This window comes from Pempheris klunzingeri, chromosome 11, assembly GCF_042242105.1.
Source record: "Pempheris klunzingeri isolate RE-2024b chromosome 11, fPemKlu1.hap1, whole genome shotgun sequence".
In the NCBI taxonomy this organism is placed as follows: domain Eukaryota; kingdom Metazoa; phylum Chordata; class Actinopteri; order Acropomatiformes; family Pempheridae; genus Pempheris; species Pempheris klunzingeri.
In genome coordinates this window covers 24653222-24676018 of record NC_092022.1, presented here as the reverse complement: position 1 = coordinate 24676018, position 22797 = coordinate 24653222, and the positions used below count along the sequence as shown (strand labels likewise).

The 22797-nt window shown below is 43.2% G+C and overlaps 2 protein-coding genes across 3 annotated transcripts; both read right to left on the bottom strand.

Annotated features, from left to right (window-relative positions):
- Nucleotides 1-1340: 1340 nt before the first annotated feature.
- On the bottom strand, nt 1341-4927 carry LOC139210067 (zinc finger protein 605). Of its 2 annotated transcripts, none has more exons than XM_070840028.1 (2): nt 4818-4927; nt 1341-4426 (listed from the first exon to the last, which is right to left on the bottom strand). In XM_070840028.1, the coding sequence occupies exon 2, from the start codon at nt 4400-4402 to the stop codon at nt 2756-2758; it is 1647 nt and encodes a 548-aa protein (XP_070696129.1). In that variant the 5' UTR covers nt 4403-4426; nt 4818-4927; the 3' UTR covers nt 1341-2755. The 2 variants fall into 2 exon arrangements, with proteins under 2 accessions (XP_070696129.1, XP_070696130.1); XM_070840029.1 differs by having other exon boundaries at nt 1341-4423.
- A 2670-nt stretch (nt 4928-7597) lies between these two features.
- Nucleotides 7598-19670, bottom strand: tbc1d22b (TBC1 domain family, member 22B). The gene is made up of 13 exons (XM_070839284.1): nt 19484-19670; nt 15133-15322; nt 14876-15035; nt 13692-13859; nt 13452-13522; nt 13100-13228; nt 12912-12977; nt 11057-11171; nt 10683-10789; nt 10523-10598; nt 9469-9596; nt 9131-9226; nt 7598-8373 (listed from the first exon to the last, which is right to left on the bottom strand). Exons 1-13 carry the CDS (start codon nt 19537-19539, stop codon nt 8245-8247), a joined length of 1491 nt encoding a protein of 496 aa, XP_070695385.1. The 5' UTR covers nt 19540-19670; the 3' UTR covers nt 7598-8244.
- Between the last annotated feature and the right edge of the window lie 3127 nt (nt 19671-22797).

The following is a 22797-nucleotide window of genomic DNA, read 5'->3' as shown; positions in this document are numbered from 1 at the left end:
ACCGCCACCATGAGGCCAGGAGGAGTCACCGCAGGACAGGGCTCTGCTCTTCAGGACGAAAATAAAAGGAAAACACCTGAATTAACCCACCAGACATTTTACTCTTTTATTTTTAGACACCTTCCACTTTAACCCTTTGAGGTTCTTCAGCACTTTCTAGTGTGTTATGATTTTTATTTTTAGCATATTTTATCAGTTTTTCATGCATATTGCTTATAATTTTGCAAGATGGTGAATTTTTCAGAGTTCTCAATTTTTTTCATGTATTTTTTGTGTATTTTAGACCATAAAATGATGCGCATCATGACAAAAACATGGCAATTTAAGGGTTAATTTTTTAAAAAACGAATTAAAATTTGATATGTATGATTAGGGCTGATGCTGGTCTAAAAAACTATTTAAAAAAAATTTTAAAAAAAGAAAGATTTTTAACATTTTTATGGCTTGTTTTTATGCATACACATTTATGTGTGTAAGGATCTTTAACGTGATTATTTCTGAGGACCTTCAAGGGGTTAATACAAACTAACGGGATTTGATGGGAATGGCTCCTGAGTTTAAATTTGCTCGACACAAAACCAACTTTCTTGATGAGAAGACAACATTTTTGTCTCTTTATATTTTATATGCACATCTCTCCACCCAAAAACATTACAGTTTTGCTTTGAATGTGGAGAGAAAGAAAACTTACCGTATAATGTTTGATGTTTTAACACCCCAGAGTCTCTCCAGGCCCTGTTTGGGTGAGCAGGTCTCTCTTACAGAGGCTCTGTCTCTGTCTCTGTCTTTCTAGTTTAGCTCACCCTCCAGTAGGAAGTGATGCTCCGTTGTCAGGGTAACCAAGGTGATAGCTACAGACATTGCCAGGTACACAGTCTCCTGTTGGACCACTGTGCTGATGGTGACCTGGAGATTCATGCAACATGATCTGGGGTAACAGGAATGGAGTCAATAGATGGTACACGTAGAAGGACCATATTTGGGCACAGAGTAGTTCAGGCCCACCTCAGGGCTAAAAGACTGATCACAGCAGCGAGGTGCTGCCGTCTCCGTTCTCCTCTGCCAAGCACCAATGAACATTACTGTGTAACAAGTTAGGGTCTCCAGGGAGGTTTTCCTCAGAGCCGGAGCTACTCACATCTGAAGAGTTCCTTCACATCTACAACTCCACTAGTCATTCTGCCTTATAGAGGATGTGGAGTTTTCTACATATTAACAAGTGTGGTCAGTGTAGTAAACCGTGCAGATGGTTTACGTTCATGTAAAGTGCTCAGGAAGGGACTTCCTGATTCAACAGTATGGAAAACAAATGAAAAATTCACAAACACAGACAAAACATCTCATGAGAATTGTTAAGTTTTAATTATGTTATCTATAAAGAACCATAAACTGATTTACAAAAGATCTCAAGAAAGTGGAAGCTTGAAAACCTATTAAATCATTTTTACATTTTCACAGTAGCACTTTGAAAACAGTAGCTGAAAACCCTTTAGAAAAAGAACCAAAAAAAAAAAGAACACACTATCTTTGTTCATTCACCAAAGCCACTTATCAAGCATCACAGACGCACCGCAGGGTCTGTTTGCATAGCTACGTAATATCACCCGAGTACATGCCAGCTAAGAAGACAGGCCGCAATGAAAGGCATTGTATTGGACGCATAACAGCCACTGAATGTTTGTTCATTCTATAAATAACAGCCACCATGTTGGAACCTTAAGCACCTTAAAATGCTCAAACATGAGAACGTCTCACACTGTAACTTCATTTCCATGTAGTGCTCTAAGCAGTGATACAACTTCAATGAAAATGCAGACACCCAAGTCCAACGCCGACAATCCAGCTAGTCACACGCTAGAGTGCCCGCCGATCTGTCTGATTATTGCCAAAATTGAAAGGAGTATAAGCATACTACAGCAGAAGACATATCTGACCTTACTTAGCTAAAGCACTCCAGATGCCTGGTGTAAAAATAAACTCTAGCAAACAAGATCTCTCTGGCAGTGCTATGGCTAGAACGTAGCATGGCTGTGCAGGTGGCCCCGATTCCCCAAAAAGCACTTTAAGACTGAGCTGATCTTCGTCCTGCTGTACGTCTCCAGGCTGATATCCTCTCAGCGCTAAGATGTTTTTGGGAAACGAGGTCATTGTATGAAATAGTGGCGTGTCAGTGCGAGTAAAACAGAGCCGTTATGCCAGACTATTAAAGAAGCATATTGGGGTTTTTGTATGTTTTTTTTTTTTTTAAACTTGGGATATCATTTATCTCAGAGGTGGCTGACAAACATGCACATGATCCTTGGAGCAATGTCCACATTTGCTTCATACCTTGTTTGATTTCACAACGCAGTTTGTTAATGCAAAGCCGCTCCGTCGGTGGCTGTAGAACATCCGACAAGCACACGAGCACCCTGAAATGTTCAACTTTCAATGCTTTAACTAGAAACCAGTCCTGCCTAGTATGCAGAGAACATGTGAAAACCTGAAAAGAACTACGGTGTGCTTTAGGAATGGATGTCAGCCCTTGTAATGTAAATCACAAACCTTTTACTAAACAAAACAAACAAAAACCCCGGTATGGTACTTTAACAATGTCAAACTATTCTACTTAACCCTCGATATGCTGGTATGGACAACATCAGGGTAGATGGAAAAATGTCCTGAATGCTCAATCAACAAGAATTTCACAGAGATTTCATTACTCTCCAGCCCTTCAAGGCAAAAAGGCAGCTGCTGATAACATTCAAACTGAGTCTCAGGCTTTGCCGGCCTGGTGCGTGTAGCCCTCTGAGATGCTGTCCTGCTCCACCCTGACTCGTAGGTGCTCCTGACAATGTTCTAGGAAAGAGTCCAGAGCTGAGAAGCCCTGCTGGCAGGGCACACAGTGGTAGAGCCTCTGTCTCTTTGAGCCTGGCCACTTACAGGTGTCCATCTCGTTTGTACACACACTGCACTGTCTCCTCTTCACGGCCGACTGGTGGAGCTCCACATGCTCCCTCAGCTGAGACTGCTGGGAAAAAACCTCTGCACAGGAGGGGCATGGGAACTCTCTCTCCACCTCATCATCATCATCATCATCATCTTCTTCTTCTTCTACTTCTACTTCTTCCACTTCATCTTTGTCTTCATCTTCCTCCTCCTCCTCCTCCTCCTCCTCCTCCTCCTCCTCCACTTTAGGCACTTCTCTACATCTCCCTGGATCTGTAACCTTGCTCTCTAATCTGGCCACTTTCCTGGGCCTCCCTGGACCAGCCCTGACAGGCTTATTACCTGCTGGGCCACTTTTTACTTTATTTGGTCTATTTTCATATAACTTACATTCAGACTGGCTTTTGTTTTTGATTGTGGTGAAGCTTGAGGCTGTGTGCTGTCTGTAATGTGCCCTAAGTGACAAATGATGGAAGAGGACTTTCCCACAGATCTGACATGGATATGTGCCCGCTCTCCTGCGCCTGCTGACCACCGGTCTCGGCTCTCCACTGATGATTTTCTCTCTGCTGTGCTTCTCTTTTCTATGCAGGTACAGCTTAGAGGTGCTCTTGAAAACCATGTCACAAGAGCGACAGTTCAGAATCTTCTTTTTGGATTTTGGCGTTTTAATCAGATCTTCTTCTCCACCGGTACTTTCTCCTTTGGTCTTTTGTCCCTGTGGACCACTCAGCTGCTCCTCTGCATGGCTGGTCTGTCTATGGCGCTGTAGTCCAGCCTCTGTGCGGAAGGTCCTTGCACAGAATTGGCACACATTGACAGCTCTGCTGCTGGGTCCTGGGGTGTCTGAATAGTCAGAGCGGGTCGAGTCTCCCTCAGAAACTGACGGAGAATCATCTGGAAGGCTACTGGCATCAACTATACCTGATGCAGATGGAGGCTCACTACATCCAGCCTGCTGATGGTGCAGCAAAGCCTGCTTCTGGCTGAAGCCTCTCCCACACGGGGCACATGCGTAGGGGCTTCTGTCCAGGAGGTGAGGCTGGCGGTGTGGTGACATGTCCTGCGGCCTGCCTGGATCTGAAGTACGCGTCATACACGCAGGGCAGGGAGAACCAAGCCTCGACTCTCCGCGACAGAGCTCGCACGGGGGGGAATCACGATCGCACTTATGTAGCTGTAAGGACGACCTCAGGGAGAACTCCTGTCCACACGAGGGACACCGGTGAGGCTTGGGTAAGGTGTGTTTCAGTTCCTGGTGGTGCAACAGATCTGATGCATACGGGAAGCCCTCGTCACATTCTTGACAAACAAACGCGGTCAGGTGAGCTGGATGCTGCCTCTGGTTTCGAGGTTGCTGTTTGGTGTCAGCCCGTGCAATGAAGCTTGCAAGCCTGGACAGAGTGTCTGCTGCCGCCCTGGAGCGGCTGAACGACTCCTGGGCCCTTGTGGTGCTCCAGCTGACTCCATCCATCCTCTTCCACCAAGCGCCCCCCTGCTTTAGAGGAGACAGTACAAACTAGTGTTACTGGCTTAGAAATCACACAAACATAACTCAGCAAAGTGTTGTTAAATAGCTAATCAACAGTCAACGGCTACAACTTTGGCAAAAGGGGAAGTGAGCCCTCATGCTAGCCTGGTCCTCCTGGTCCTCCATCTTGGTAGCGATATCGAAAGTTGTCAGCTATTTTAACTACAACACAGAAGCTCAGTTAAAAAAACAACAAGAGACTCTTTCCGTAAGACACCAACGTTACCGTGATATCAATGTTACCAGCGTTACTGCGTGCCCACAGCCTAGCTTAGTGTTAGCTAACGTTAGCTAGTTACAAGCTGCGCCGACATTTCCGCACATTAAAGCACATTTTCCCTTCGCTAAAACACTTCACCTTGGCTCTCAGGCGAATGCGGTGCGGTGGAAATATTGCCAAATAATTAAATCCAGGCGGTGTGTCCCGTTAACACTCGGTTTCGTTAACGCAAATCCCTCCGTCATGGCTGCAAATGTGGAAGCTAAGTTTGTCGGTGTTACTCATGGGTTACCGCTGAGCTGCCGCGTCACTTCCGGTAACCAGCTCCAAGGCACATTATAATAAACAGACCCTAAAATTACCTTTAATATAAGTGATAATGTAGCACCTGGCTACAAAATTTAGATTTTTATCTTCTTCTAAAATCAAATTAAGAACCATTTTAGCAGATATGAGCAGGGAATCCCAAAGCTACATTAAATGGAGGGCCTCTATTTTCCTTAGATTACACAAGTCCAACCTAAAATATCAGTACTGCCAACCAATTAAGCTGAGTGACTGCAGCCCAAAGTAAGGACTTTTACAAGTTGATTGTACAGTGCAGATTTGGTAACCCAAAACTAAAATATAAGCATATTCACAAAGTCGCTCTCTTATCTGAAAAAAGGGGAGAAATCCAAAGTCCATCTTATTTATAACAGTTTGACAGTGTCAGACTAAATACATTTTACAAAAAGGAAATGACTGAGCGTCGTGGTTGCCTGGCTACACCTAATATTCACCCATTAGGTTACACCTGATATTTTGCAAAACAATGACTAAAACAAAAATGAAAATAAAATCTGCAGATACCATCTTTCACTAAAAGGATGACCTCACAAACATTCATTATCCCTTTATATTACAGTGTGTTCTTCTGAGGGTACATTTCAATGTTGCATGACCAAAAACAATCCAAGTAAAGCAAGGTGGCGTAGCTATGGTTATTTATACTGTAACAGTCCACTGACACAGTGCAGTACGCTGACTGCATGAAGCCTCATATTCACCTAAAATTACCTTTAATATATGTGATAATGCAGTATCTGATTAAGACAAACACACACACACAGGCCAAAATGAAGAATAACAATCGTTTAATATAAACAAAAAGTGAATATACAGCCGGTACTGTAATAATTTAATAATTCTTCATTTTAGGCTGAAGCCAACACTGACAACTGAAGCACTCTAAAGCAGATTGTATTGGCCCAGAAAAGGTAGTGGCATATTATGGTTGAAACAGCATGAACACATCTGGAACAAATCTTAAAACAAGTTTCACATTGTCAGCTTTTATCAACAACATACTTTAAGGACATTAAGATACAAACAGCATGGTGTGGACAATAGCAGTATCACTGTAGTGACACAATCAGTTGGTGCACCTGAATGAAGAAAACCTACTTTAAGGCTAAAGGCGTACTGTAGCACTCACAAAGACATTCAAAATGTTTCAGATGGGTAAAAAAAAAAAGGTTGATGAATGCAGGATTGTGGGAGGTTTAATGAACAGGTAAACACGGTGTTCAATAAAAATCTATTTAAGAACCACAGTGTCTTCAGAAGCACTTCACTGACTGTAATGTCACAACTGGTTTGAACTATGACTGAACTGAACAGACTGAATAATTCATGAATATGAACCGAGACTCACTCCAACCATGAAAACTGTTTCTCCATTCAGCGTGTTGTCGTCTACGATGAGCAGGCTAACCGCCCGGTGATAAACTCTGCTACGGCCTTACCAAGCATTTGCTTCAGAATGGCTCAATGGGCAGCAAATGACCTAATGAAAGAACTTAAAAACACATCTAATGAGAAGGAAATCAAAGTACCACAGGCTAATGATTGTCGTATCTTTCACACATAACTCCCGTTAGAATTACCACTGGAAATGAAGTTAGCTGAGGAGTAACACACACACGTTCAAAACACAACCCCTGAAATGAATGTTTCTTGGATCAAAGTCACAGATACAACAGCAACATGACCTGAACCTCAGACAAATAGAAAATATAAGCAATAAGCATGATGACAAAGCATTTATGCACATTACACTTCATAAGACAGGAGTACATTACGAATGCTCATAACAAAGGCATCGTCATGTCGTCTGAGCTGCACTGTGTCCACAGGACTGTCTCAAGTTGGATGGCGTGATGAAATGTCCATCAGTACCGACAAGCTTTGACAGAGGCATCTCCTCCATTTTAAAAATATCCTCGATCCTCAAAACTGAGGAAAACAAACTTGTTATGCATATGCGGTTTTTACAGTGACCACAGGTATGTTATTAGAGGCGTTATATATTATCATGAGCTCATTTATAGGACTACTACTTTCATTGTTATAGTCAAACTGCCAAAAACAGACCAGCTGCTACTGATCTCCTGTTGTAGTAAAACATGTTCATATATGCCACAACCAAATAAAATTGTACTACAACGGTCTAAAATATAATAAAATTTAGATTTATCTTCTTCTAAAATCAAATTAAGAACCATTTTAGCAGATATGAGCAGGGAATTCCAAAGCTACATTAAATGGAGGGTCTCTATTTTCCTGGTCTACTGGGAAACAGTAACACTGTTGATGTATATGAGCTTTACATACCCAGGGCCTCATCCTGATACAGAGTCAGTCTCTCCACTTTTACCTAAAGCACAACCTGGCATGACACACAGTCCCTACTGTTTTTGCTACTCTTAGATTACACAAGTCCAACCTAAAATATCAGTACTGCCAACCAATCAAGCTGAGTGACTGCAGCCCAAAATAAGGACTTTTACAAGTTGATTGTACAGTGCAGATTTGGTAACCCAAAACCAAAATATAAGCATATTCACAAAGTCGCTCTCTTATCTGAAAAAGGGGGAAATCCAAAGTCCATCTTATTTATAACAGTTTGACAGTGTCAGACTAAATACATTTTACAAAAAGGAAATGACTGAGCGTCGTGGTTGCCTGGCTACACCTAATATTCACCCATTAGGTTACACCTGATATTTTTAACTTGCTAAACAATGACTGAAGCAAATCAGCAAAAAATGAAAATAAAATCTGCAGATACCATCTTTCACTAAAAGGATGACCTCACAAACATTCATTATCCCTTTATATTACAGTGTGTTCTTCTGAGGGTACATTTCAATGTTGCATGACCAAAAACAATCCAAGTAAAGCAAGGTGGCGTAGCTATGGTTATTTATACTGTAACAGTCCACTGACACAGTGCAGTACGCTGACTGCATAAAGCCTCATATTCACTGAGCTCTGTGGGTGCACCATAAACCCAAATCCAACGTTACATCCACTGCGTTCAGTTTTTCACAGGATGGGCTTTGTGGCTCGGAGATAACATCCTGTGAGTGTCCTGGGGCTGCATCTGAATCCGTCTCTTCCAGGTTACCTCAAAGACGGCACTTGATGTCTGGAGTGTCTCAGATACCGTGGGTCCATCCAGCCACAGTCTAAATTTCATTCTAAATGTAAAAAGTACCGTGTTTGCTGTGAAGCCACGGGCCTATCTCTTGTAGTGGCTGGGTGCGTCTGCAAACATGTACTTCAGTCTGTAGGCTTCAGCCAGGAGGAGACCCACTTCCTCATTACCCCAATGGATTGTGGGGAGGTTCTGCAAAAGCATAAGAAGGCCCTGAAAAGAAACAGAAATTTACTTCTTGACACTGAGGCTATTTTAAATAGAGTATGTAAAGCATTTCACAAATATAGACAGTGTGTGGGTTACTCTGTAAAACCTATGGCCTGTGTGGAAGCAAAGAAAGGCTGTGCTCATTAGCAATACTTAATGTTGAGATAAAAAAATGTCTATCATTGAAAGATTTTACTTTGATAATCATCCATCTGCATTTACTGCAGCATCATTGTTTTGATTAATCATGTAGTCTGTAAAATGAGATCTCCAAATCATCCTATTTTGTCCATCCAACAAGAATACCTACTTTACTTTGTCACATAACATGCTAAACTCAGCATTCCAACATGCTTGCAATGACGATGGTAACGAGGTGATGTTTAGCAGGTATAATCTTTATCATACTCCCCATCTGAATGCAGTATGTTAGCATGCTAACATTTACTAATTAGCTCCAAACACAAAGTACAGTGTGAGGCTCATGTTGTCATTCCTTTTGTAGGACTTTGGTCCCAAACATTGGACAAACTGTCCATCTCTATGTGTCGGTGGGACAGTCCAGGGTGTACCCTGCTTCTCGCCCAAAGGCAGCTGGATAAGGATAAGCGCTATAGACAATGGATGGATGATACCAGCCTTCTTTTTGCTTCCATAAACATGTCATTACAGTAAGTTCTGCTACCATCTGTTGGTCTACAAGTAATATTTAGTGTTTTCTTTCTTAGGTAAGGGTGGACGACTACAAAGACTTTGGCACCTGAAAGTCAACCATGGAGAGGATTTCTTTGCGCCACTCAATGAGGAAAGCAGCACAAACATACAGGTGGAAGTGGGAGAAACCCTCTGCTTCAGCCTGCGGAAAACAGAGCAACGTTCCAGCCAATTACAACACAGCTTTGACCAGTATCCAAAAGCTACGAGCAACAGGGAGAAGAAAGTCTGTCCCAACACCTGATCAACTTAAAACATACTGCATAATGGACCACATTTCCAGTAGTGTGAATTCTGTGGTTGAATTTCAGGCTGCAGTTTACGATGCTGTTATACTAGATCACTTTCTGGTGTGAGGGTTTGATGGTGCACGCTCCTCTCTACCTGGTAGGTGTCCCACAGACGAATAGTGCAGCGAAGTGGCAGCTCCCTCATCAGCAGATTGTTCATCCAGCGGAAAGCAAACTGCAGGTACTCCACCTCATACTTCTTGAAATAGTTGTGAATGTCCTCTGGAGACAGACAGACAGACGGACACAGACGGACACAGACGTAAAAATGGTTTGCAGCCTTTTGTCACGTACATGTTTGAGCTCATACTGGACTCATCAGCTCATTACACTTCTGCTCCACTACATGTCAGAGGTACATATTGCAGTTTTTACTCCACTGCATTTACCAACAGCTTTAGTTACTAGTTACTTTGCAGAACCAGATTACTAAAACAAAACACATCTAATTAACAAATTATATTGAAAAGTCTTCATTGGTCTCCAGTGGCAAATGATTGTAAACCAATAATATAATACAAACTATTCTGAAATCAAATAAAAACGCTGCATAACTTTTACTTCTGGTTACTTCAGTAACATTTGTAGTGTAGGACCTTTTCTTGTAACACAGTATTTCCATTGTGTGGTATGACCACTTTGACTTTATTTCTTCCACCACTGTGTGTTTGCTATTGAGGTTGAAAGTTGTGCTTTTTCGCGTCTCCCTGCCTGCACTTTGATCATCAGTGGTGTCCCAGCCGGAACCTCCCATTGTCCCTCCCCACCAGCCTGCTCCTCTCTCTCCGCATTTTGCTTTTCAAAATAAACTGCTACAGACCACTTCCTTTTTCAAGCTAAGTGGACTATTTCCTAAACTTCTATGGTGCTACATGCACTCGCATCACACACAAGACACTGCAAGGTACACATGCATCAAGCGCTGCGCATCTGGCACCAGGTGCCGGCAGATGATCATGCACTGCATGGATGTGACCAGGTGAAATTTTAACTCGCACACTCACAGTCTGGAGGTCTGTCATAGTAAAGAAGCTTACGATAGAGAGAAATGAGCAGGGGCACGTGTCAGTACAAAGTACAGGCAGCCCTTAACCTAATGTGACACATGAAACTCCTCATGGATGGCAACTGGCAAGGAGTCCACTGACCATCTATCCTGCTGACGAGCTCCTCTAAAGCTTTCACTTTGTTCTGGATTCCTGGCTGAGCAAAGGTGTAGTTGTCCTGAAAGGAGACCGTTTTCAGTTAACTGGCACATTTACAGATTAAAATAAGATTTTATTGAGATGCATTTGTGTAATCACACACCTGTATTCCATCAAGCAGCTTGCTCATGCACCAGAAGCTGTCAGCTTCGATGTTTCTCTGGGTGTCCAGGGGAAGCTCTGCCACCTCAAAGTTCTCCACATCCTCGGCTGGAACAACAAATAACAGTGAATGAAGCAGAGATGGCCTGATACTCATACAGATGCTGCTCTCTACTGAGGCTGGTTGGAGAAAAGTTCATGACCTCAGATGTGGTAACAACTAAGGCTGCATAAAAGTTGATGACTCGAGTCATCAATCGAGAGATCAACGTGCACAAAAAGCTAATTAGTGCAAACCAGAAACAACAGAAGACGTTTCGGGCCAGTGTGAATATATCAGGGCTCTACACAGCAACTTTCCCTCCATTAACTTACTGACAAACTCAGACAGGAAGACGACAAAGAAGGGAGTGACCAGATCATTGATTCCCTGGACGTAACCACTGGCGGGGTGACGGATGGCCCAGATGAAGAGGATACGCTCAAACACCTGAGGAAACACAGACAACAAGAAAATGGTAATGGGATGGAATTAGTGTCTATGTCAGATTTATCATGAGATCACAAGACAAACACACCTGTGAACCTTTACTTTAGAATTCTTCATGTTCAGTTCCAGTATTTTTGGCTCACAGTACGTTGCTTTGAATTGCACTATTTTGTGTTTGTTTTGGCTCACTTTCAATGAGTAAATTTAGAGCACATCACTAAATTACATGTACAGTCCTCAGCATACAGTCACCTCATATTAGGTTCTAATGTTTACCACCAAGAACGCAGACCACAGCATCAATCCAACACGAGTTTGCAAGCATTTCTCCCGATTAGAGCACTGTTCTGGTGAGCAGCATGGCAACATAAATGCTGAGTACTTCACCTTTAATGCAACACACGTTGAATACAAATAACCTTTGTGGTCGATGAAGAAACAGTAACTGATAAGGTGAAGTCTCTTTTTCTCTTGTATGAATATAGGATTTAGTGATAAACATATGAATATATATGATGGTCTCCTAATTTACTATGTGATGTATGACATGTATGTGAGATTCTGTGGCCAAAATCAGTACAGCAGTTATTGTTTTTTCACACTGCAAAGCCAAAGCAATTATGAAATAGATAATTATAAGTTTGGCGTCATGCTTTAGCTGGAGCGTACTAAAGTGTAGCATGTATAATGATTATCACTGGGCATATTGACAGTGTGGACATTATGAATATTTACTGCAGATCAGACTCTTCACATGCATAAAATAAAACTTCAATATGAAGTCATAATATGACAATACTATACTTAATTTACTGAAAATTGACAACGCTGAATATTAAAGAAGAATTATTTCCCTGTTCTAATTAGGCTGTGATTAAACCCTGTCACAGGTTTTTGGTAAATCTGGACACAAATCTTTGGTGTTTTAACCCACATAAATTCACATCAGTATTTGAGGAACAAGCCATGCAGCAAAGTGCCTCTGTGGTGTAGTAATCTGATTCAGGTCCTTCCTCAGTGACTGACAAATACTGTGCCACAGTTACAACACAGTATTATGACACGTCTGTGTTTGAAGGCCAGGAGTGCCTTCAGTCGCATTTGTCTACATGACACAAGTTAAAACTTAGTGTGGCTCTCTGTAGGTTACCAGGCTTCACTGAGCATAACATCTATAATAACTATCAGAAAGCTGATTATCACTTTGCATATTTAACGCTGGCTTTTCCTGTCCAGCTATGAGCATGTGTGAAAGAGCAAAGACTTCTACATTACAATCCAGTCATATGCAACTCAAAACCAGCTGTCAGAGAAGTAAAGCTCCTCCTGCTGCATTTATAATTTACTGAGCTAATAAATTGTGTGTAGATTTTTATTTTTAAGATAAAAGGCAACAGTGGGAATGCCTTTTATTTCCACTCATCACCTCACTGAGTGTGAGCAGCTTTAATCCTGACAAAGTGGCCTCATATTATTCTGGAGGAAGATGGAATAAGAGAGTTAAAGTCATCTACACTGTCAGGAATCCTGCCAAAAAAAAACTATAGAAGCTCTGTTTTAAACCAAGTCAGGACACACGGCTGTGAAAAATGTTTTTTTAAACCTCTGATGTAATTATTTTGGTAAGTAAAGTGATCACCACTGACACAGGAATCATTAAAAGGATTATGAAGCACACAAAAAACACAAGCACATGCACTTTGGATGAACTACTGAGATATCTGACCCGTCAGATCTTACCTCTTGTACTACGGGCTGCTGGAACAAGGGAATCAGCGGGTTGGTTCTTGGAATGTCGATGTGGATCTTACAGGAAGAAAGATTATAGATATGTTAGTCAGGATACTCAAAGCAGATAACATGGTGAGTGGTGAGCAGTAGCAGTTTAAAGGCTAATGTCCAGGTGTTAGCTTTAGCTGCAGTGCTACCTGTCTGTATGTGTCCTTGTAGTGCTCGTCTGTTCTGGAGTGGTAATACTGCTCTATAAAGCCAAAGTATTCTTCTCGCTTCCTTTTTAGCACCAGCTCTCTGCGTTCCTTGTTGGCCGGCAGGTAGCCCTGTGCGAGACAGGAGAGGAGAGGAAATACAGAAGAGACAGTGAGAGGAGATGAGGCTCCTCATGTGAGCATTTTCTAAAAAAGGACATTTAACTGGCTACACAGAAACTAATAAAAATGTAGCTTGGACTTTCTAACAGGCTTTGAGAACAAATACTGTGCAACAAGCCAAGATACAGAGCAGAACATGTGTTATTGCAAAAGTGAAGGTCATGACGCTTACAGAGAGAAGTCTCCATGTGATTGGCCGGACTTCTCTTGGTATGCCCGACCAGCTGTGCTTCCGGAGCTCCTCTGTAACAGCACAGAGCAAGACATAAACACACATTTTCAACAGTTTAACAACAGCTATCATGTAATCTACAGCAGAGATCAGCACACGGACACACTGCATACTCAGCTGGCAGGAACCAATCAGCAGCCACATCTACACTTGGAGAGTGTGATTGTGTTGTGCTCCTACCGAGGTCAGTGTTAGGACTAGCCAGCAGCTGCTTGAATTTGTCCAGCCGGCTCTTCTCCCGTACCGTCATGGGTGGCGCCCCTGACGCATTCTGGTCTGAGATGCGAGCCACCAGGGGGATGATGGGGCGAATTGGGAGAGACTGCTGCTTCTGCAGTGTGGAGCGAACTGCGGAGCACCACACAAGACAAATGAGAAAGTATAGTTTCTTTTTATATACTTTACAAAGTGTTTTATGAAAAGACATCATCCCCCATACACCCATTTTTACAAAGGCAAGCCAAAAAGGTGTGTACTGTATGACCTTTTTCAATCATTTCCCCTTTTGTTGCCACCTTTACTTCTGTGGTTAAAACGTCACTCTCTATTGTAGCGTTATAATTATTAATATTATTATTATCATCTATATATTTTGGTTCAACCCTGTCCTATGTCATATACAATACTGACAAAATGTTTAAAAGGAGTTCTTTAAAAGATAGTAGTGGCTGCGCTTCATTAGTAGTTCAATGTGCCCCTGATGACTTCCTCTCAGCCCTGGGGGCAGTCCCCACCGCCGTGGTGAACAATGGTAACTCTAGAGATGTATATGAGCCACAATTATGCCCGTAGCTCATCCTTATTGGATAGTTCAGGGTGTACAAGTGAAAAGGCAGGTGTGTTCCATTGAAATCCCCCATGCTCCTCTCCCGCCAGCTTGCTCTCTGCGCTCCAAGAGGCCTCCTTACCACGTATGCTGTTACCTAATACCAAGGGCTGCGGGCCAGTAAATGAGGGGAAATGGAGCTTCTAATGAAACGCAGCCAGTGTTTATGAGTCCCTCAGGGCAGTTTGCTAGTAGCCTCGGGGCCACAAGCTCAATGTGTGACTTGTGAACAACCAAGTAACCGCTGAGACGTCCAGGTGACCGGTGAATACTCTGACTATTTATCTTAGAACCATAAAACGTATTTGACCGGAGTCATTCATCTGTGGCACTGAAATGTGGTAATAGGGGAGAACAATTGGAGAAACCTTTTCAGAAGTGCAAAATGTCCTGTCAGACACATGCCTGATATAATCCCACCAGCCCTGCCTGCAGTGTTAGGCCGTCCCCCCACACAAAGTCTGTAATTAGCTTCACTATGAATCACCTGATAAGCTCTTAATGCCAAATGAACCACTGCAGCATATTAGCCACATACCTGAGGACATGTTGAGGTGGGCGTCACTACTAGACTTGACAACCATCGAGCCATTGACATGCTCGTGCTCCGTGTCCTCCTCCTGCACATCCTGGAGGTTTTGAGCTTCTGTCCTGTGAGGTGACAGCCTATGTGGCACCCCAGTTTCTGTGTCACCAGCCTGATTGTGAGGAAACACATCAGAATACTTCATTTCATTTCAGACCACCTTAATGCCCACAGTTTGTTCAGAGATAAAGGTTATGACTTGTATTTACCAGGTTGTGGGTGTGTGTAGAGTGTAGGCCTGATGGCACGGATGAAACTGGGGCGGGGTTCCCAAGGAAATCCTCGTCCTCCTCATCGTCGATGTCCCATGCATCATTGGTGCTGCGGGCGAACTCGTGGAAGCTAGAGGCCTTCTTAGACTTGAGATTATTGAACTTGGGCTTTGTGTCTTTGGGATACCTGCAGAGGGACGGATTGAAAGGTCAACGAGACCGCAGAATAAATACTTTAATGATCTCAATCACAGAGGCAGTGGTAGTAAACATACACACAACTTAAAAAAAACAAACAAAATAAAAGAAAAAAACAAACTACAAATCCAACAAAAAAGAGCAATATAACACTGAAAGTCTCTCAAGAAGGTTGAACAATGTTAATGTCAACACTGGGTCACACTGGCACAGCACTGGTGCATGCAATCTACACACGTACTGGAAGCATGGGACAAAGTGCTGAAAAACAAGCTTCAAAATGTGACGCAAAGAAAATGCATCCCGTTGATAACACAACACCAGGCAGTCCAGTCAGATTTAGCACTTACGTGCGTCGCAATCGTGGATCAAGCGGTGGATGCTGTGCTCCATAAACTGGTTGTACACTGTAGAAGATGACATGTGAAATGCTGTCACATCTGTGCAGAAAAGCACACACTTCCCAGTCTCTGATGTAGCCATTCATAAAAGTGAGCAAAGGTGGAGGAGAGACTGGTGTGCTCTTTCTGCACATATATTTCCTCACTCTCAAGTTGCAGTAAGTTGCTCAACCCTTCTAAAACCAGTTCACTCATTACATAACAAAGCATCATAGCTAGAAATAACACTGACTCATGCACTATACAGTGTGGCTATCACACACACACACACACACACACACACACACACACACACACACACACACACACACACACACACACACACAATGTGCTCAAAATTATGACAAGCAAAGAAGGTGGACACCGTGCACATCAAGCCCAGTTGGGTACAGATGCACCACAGAGACAGCAAAGAATACTGGGAGGTTGTGTGTACACTCCACTTAGCAAAATACATGAGAAGAAACAAATCAGTACTTGTTATGAAGGGACACTTATCATCATCAAAGGGGTGGAAAGAAATCACATGTTGTATTTACTGTTTTTATGTGTAGGGTTTAACGTTTAACATTCTCATTTAAATATACATATCCAGATATGTGTATGAATACACACATAATTTCCCTTCAGTTCACTACCCCTGCAAGACCGTTTTCCTTTCTCAATATCGGTGTATATTAGGCAGCTGATGGCATGTTGCACCTGCTGTATTGGTGCAATGCTTGCGAATGCGAGAGTGCAATGGCCTCGAACACATGGCCAGCGAATAAGGTAAAAGACATTTGTGGACCTGCAGGTGACCACACCTGTCTAGTTGTAACGTGGCCTGTGCGAGTCTGGCTACAAGACTTGCACTTATGGGCGAAGGCACTCTGGGTGCAGCGAATATCATCTGTAGTTTTGTGCTGTGAGAGTGATGAGCGAACACATCGGCTTTTAACAGAAAAGCCCTGAGATTGGACAATTTAAAGACCCGTTTTGGGGGATCCTTATTCATCCTATTTCAATGATGAACCAATGTTTTTGAATGATTTTGCAAAGCTTGGAGCCCAGTGTGAAGCACAGAGTCAGCGAACACAGCCTCGCATTCTTCCTCTGACAGATGACAGCTCAGTTCTTCCTCCTATTAAATAAACCCTCGTCCCGTCTTGTTTAGATTGTGCTGTGTTTGCAGTGTAGCGAGCACAACTAGGGGACAGCTTGTACAGCCCTTGTGCTCTTCACCACCCTGTGGTGGGCATTATGTTCGGCGGATGTAGGAATCTTAATGCTCAGCTTCTTTTGAGCTCTCTGGCAACCCACAGCAGACACAGTAAAGAGTTGTAGAGAGGGATCTGGGCCAGACACAACAACACTCCTTTCCCTGCCACTTTTCCTTGATAGACAGCCAAAAGCAGCAGCTCCCTCCTTTACTGGAACCATTTCTGGAGTAAATAATGCACAGGGTTACACCGTGTGGGAATCGAGGCAAGTGAACAAATAATTTGCCTGTAAAATAAACATACTTTTCCGACTGCTCGTCACTAGAGAGTAGCTTCTGGTGGAAGTTACTGAGACTGAAAGTTGTCCAAGGTCACTGGTGGAAGAGAGCTCTCTTTGATAAGGATTCTGTTGACAGATTGGGAGCAAAAGAAGTTTCTAATTCAAAGTTTTTTCTCGCTAAATCTAAAATCACTGTTTACCCAAGATGTTGTTCAGTCATGATAAGTGCTTCATTCAAGTAGTTGAAAGGTTTTTTTGTGAATATCAAACAGCAACAAATATCACCGCCGTGGCTTCTCACGTCTAAGGCTAAAAACCATCAACCTGACTCGTGTCATTTCCATGAATAACCTGACTGAGAACTGGCCCTGCTGATTATGTTTACCAGCCTCAGACTTGTTTCATCAGGAGCGGTTCAAGGACAGGCAGCAAGACTAGCTGCTCGCCTTCCTGTTCAAACATATCTTTCCAGCCTCCCACCCACCACAGTTTGAGAAAGATCAGTATGTGTGACAAAGACAGCAACGCCCTCTCTTTAGAGATCCCCACAGCCCTTCCTCCACCCTCTCTGTGGCATGGAGCCACGGCAGGACAACCACTCAGAGCCTTCACAGTCATAAAGACACGCAGGCCAATAAGGATATAAGCATGAATAGGTCATGTCTTATCAATGAGGTCTGATCAGTTCAACAAGTGTACAGGGTGAGGAGAATAAACAGACTGAGAGCACCTGCAGGTCCTCAGTGCCATTTATAACCCACAATGCCCAGTGAGCAAGCTCTACAGGCTGAGACAAGCCTGGCCCCAGTCTGTGCCGCTCACAAATTACCATTACACCACACTTAGTGTTTCTTACAAGAATAATACTTGTGTTGCTGCAAAATAACACAGTTTTAGTCTTTAATCTCTAATCCAGCAGCAGCCAGACTTTACATATCCACACATGCTTGATTCACACAATGTGCATTGATGTTACTTTATATTATTCTGTATTTTCATACAGCATGATATATCAATACTTTTCTTGCATTGTGCAAAAAAAAAAAGAGAGAAAGGGACGTGTGCAATTTCTAGTTACCTGTATTAAGAAATAGAAAAGAAAAAGCAGCTTGAGTGAACCTGAATTAAAAGTAATAGTCCACTTCAGGAACACACTACTATTCCTTCCTTAACACACTGTAGCCTCTTCTGTATCATCAGAATCACTTTAATAATCCCCAGGGGGAAATGCATTTTGAGAATAAGAATAAACTTCAAACACAAAAGTAATTGAGAGTATCCTGACTGGCTGCTTCACCTCCTGGTACGGCAGTTGCACCGCCCTCAACCATAAGGCTCTACAGAGGGTGGTGAAGACCGCACAGCACATCACCAGGTCGATGCTGCCATCCATGGAGGACCTCTACACCCAGCGGTGCAGGAAGAAGGCCACCAGCATCATCAAAGACTCTTATCACCCCAGCCACAAACTGTTCTGCCTGCTGCCGTCTGACCGTCGGCTCAGGGACAGTTTCATCCCCCAGGCCATAAGACTCTTAAACCGCACATAGTCTGCAAACAATTGCACTGCCCTATTTTGCACCTCTGTACATTTTATTTTATTTATTTCTCAGTTTTGTATATACCATATTCTTACTTTTACTTACTCTTATATTCTTATGCACAGCAGTGTTACTGGGACTAGAGACACAAGAGTTTCACTGCCAGTGATTGCATCATGTAACTGCTGAGCATGTGACATTAAAGTCTTTGAATCTTTGAATCTTAAATAAATATAAACAGCCACAGGATGCACTTCATTATCCTCATCCAACCAGCAGACAACCAGCAGACAGTGCAGTCTTCCTCACGGTAGCTCGGCATGCTGAGCGTCACCCTCCTCACCCTCCTCACCCCCTCCAGGCACACACACACACACACACACACACACATAAAGCATATGGCGGGCGGTGCTCGAGCCGTGACAGCTGACACCTCCTCCCCGACCACCCTTAGAAAGCCGGGGGGCAAATATACACTTCAGCATCTACAAACAACAACAACAAGGGTCCAGCAGTCCTGCAGTGACCCGAGTAAAACCCACAACCACAACCCGGTAAACTACCGACTGGTTCCAGGAGCTCGCGGAGACATTTCATACGTTAGCTAAGCAGCATTTTAAGCTAGTTTTCAGCTAATCATGACGGATTCAGGCTCGTGGAAGCTTTGACTCGATATTTTTCTACAATATTTCACTAAAACAATGAAGCCCAGTTATAAAAACACACCTTCCGGGAACCTTGGCGTTCCTCCTCCAAAAATTGATCCGGTTCTCGGTGGCCATACTCGGATATCACAACCACTTTTGCGCCGTCAAGCCGAAAGCGGCTCCTCACGCGACCCAACCATGAGGAAACGGTCTCCACGTTTCACCGGCGACAGCTCAGCCCTGCTCGGCTCCTTCCTGCTCAGCCTCCTCATGAGTTTAGACCGCGGGCAGACGGTAATATCGAGCTTTGAAATGCGACGGTGGATGATGCGGAGCACTGGAAGCCGCCATCTTGGAGCGCACCGACCGAAGCGCGTGATTGGCGGGCGCGTGGAACAGGTGCAGTGAAGGCGGCCAATTGGATGTCAAGCGGGCAGGATGCTCGTGAGAGAGAGGAGGAGGGGGGGGGGACGGTAGGAGCCCCAGGGCCAGGCTGGATGGGGGACGGTGACGGGGGGGACGGCCATGTTGACGCCTGCATGGTGGTAATGGCAGGTAGGTAAGTAGGTGGTGAGGTGGACATGAACACTACTCACTAAAAGTTAGGGATATTCGACTTTCAGGTGAAATTTATGGAAAATGTAAAAAGTGAATGCTACAGTGATATTATATCATGAAAGTAGGGCATGAAATGGTAATTTTATTCATCTTAAACAATGTATTTGAAGAAAATCTACCAACAGTGGTAGGTAAACCACAATAAAACATTTCAGTGTCTCAATAAATTGGGACGTGGCCAAAGGACGTCCACTCCTCTCCTTTCTGTGACTCTTCCAGTCTCTGTATCACTGTTCCAACCTCCTGATGACACTCTGTGACCCTCTAAGCTCAGTGAACACCTCCGTCTGAGGACTTCCTGTTTGAAGCCTCCAGTGTTGAGGTGCTGCTGATCAACTGTTAGGTGTCGTCTTGGTCTCATGATGTCAGAATGTGAACAGCAGGATGAGGAGGACTGTTTAAATACCAATTCTAACTGAAGCAGGAAATGTATTGGTGGATTCATGGATCAAACCTGTTGTGAATGTTGCTGTTAAGCTTCTTGTTAGAGAACAGCAGCTGGTGCAGAAAGTACTGAGACACTGAACAGTTGGACATGTGCATTCAAAGGTTTAGAGAAGGTCACATTAAGTTCACCTGGAAATAACTGTCAGCAGCAGCCCTACTGTATTTGTATCGTTCATGTAGTTTTACTAATTTGGATTGGTGTGACAGCACAACTGAATACAGTAGGTCACCTATATAGTCTGTGCTTTTGTCTTTTACATAAACATGATCCTCACAGAATCGGGTCATGCACGTCATCGTTACACCAAACCTGTGATCTTGCCTCGCTGACATCTGACATCTTTACAGGAGGGTGCGAATACTAAACAACACTTGCCTACAGAGGTGAAAAACAATCACAATGATGTATTGCATTAACAGGAGACATCCAGCTTTTAAAGTTTAAAGCAAAAGAATTCCAGAATTTCCCCCACGGGGGATCAATAAAGTATCTAACAGAGTGGAATCAGGAGGTCTGAAACAGTAACCCAGTGCTGCACTGACTGGTCATGTCTTTTTAGCAGCTGTTCTGTAAAATATAACAAGCTATAGAACTCAATCAGCACACAAATCTAACACTTGTTCTGCATTTTGACCTTTGCATCTGATTTGATGCTGAATAATACTTCTCCTTTTCCCCCAGAAGCTGCATCTCGATCCTCTGACCACACGAGGGCAGGCATCTTCTGCTGCACCGAGAGAGAGAGAGACACAGAGAGCGAGCCCTGGTGGAGATGAAACCAGCTGAACCACCTCTTGTTTGCTGTAAACTCACTTTTCTATTGATGTTGCTTATTACACGTCAACAAGAGAGAGCTGGCAGCACAGAGGGCCATGTTTTGCCTGAACGATGTGCAGCGAGTGAAAGGAAAATCAACTGACTTGTCATTTGCTGATGAAGTCATTTGATTTTCTGCATTTTTTATTTGATTCATGGGACCCAGTCACTCACACAGAGCACTTCAAAGTCCCTATTCAAATGCAGGCATATGGAGGTTTAGAAGCAGACCTGCATTTAAATTGCAGCTGCTCTCCAGTATTTGTTTAGGGAAATCACTGCAGCTCCTCACCTGTCTTCACCTCCGCCAGCCTCCAACGAACTTCAACTGACAAAGTCCAGGTGAGGGTTTATATCTGAGGTCCTTGCTGTGCTGCTGTAGTATTTTTACAGGCTGGGAACAAATGTGTATCGTTTATGTAATTATAAGTGGAGACTAGCTCCATTCACACATTTTCCAGGATTGTCCATTTGTAATGAGTTTTTTTTTAAAGAGAGATCTTGTGACTTCTGCCACTGCGGTTCTGTTGGTGTGGCCAGCTCACTGAGGAGATGCACTAATAGAGTCACTAGGCAGGACAATGGGGAACTGTGTGTGGGATTACTGGAGTTGCCCGGGGCTCAACTGTTTGCTGAACAACACTCCACACTTACTTTGAGCTTTTTCTGCCACCCGGCACCATGGCTGCGTACTTACTGTCATTTAGACGTGAGACAATTCTCCTGGAAGCATGAACTAAGTCTTTGCTCTAAAAGCAAATGTGATTTTTAACTTTAAACCCTGAGTAAACTACTTTATGCCATGTCTGTTCCCGTAGAGTAGACGGAAGATAACAGTTTTTTTTTTTCAAAAGAAATGTATAATGTGGTTTTTCACACCACATGCTCAGTGGAATTTAAGCCCTGAGCCATATTTTAGTTTGTGTGACCCCTTTGTTTTGCTCTCCCTCTCACCCCTGAGAGGATAGCATTGTGACTTTTTCTCTTCCCGAATGCTTAAGTGGCAACAAAACCACCCCGACAGCATTCTTTAAGAAAAGAGGAACGGTTTTCTTTTGTTGTTCTGTCATCGTGGCGGGCGCTCTACAGTTCATTTTAAAGTTTAGAGAACTTTGGCGGAATTAAAGCTTAAAGTGTTCGGAGAAAAGTTGCACAGAACCTCTTAAGTCATTTCTCATGTCAGATTCAAATTTTTAAATGGGAGTTTATTTAAATCTTTTGTCAGAAGAGGTAAGTTTTCTTTCTTCGTGTAAACTTTGCACAAGGTACTCTTATATAAATATTCAGTGTTGTTCAAGTGTTTAGTAAAGTACAGCATGTGTTAACATTTCTAGCATCTCCCATAAAGACTCTAACACTTCGGCAACTGTGTTTTACTATAATGTCGTTCATTATCTGCTCACACGGCAGCCTCTCTTATAGTGGTGGAGTTATATTAATTGACAAATGTACAATTTGTCAATGGAAATAGAAGAAAAATATTAGAAATGACAGATTTTCCTCCTCTTCAG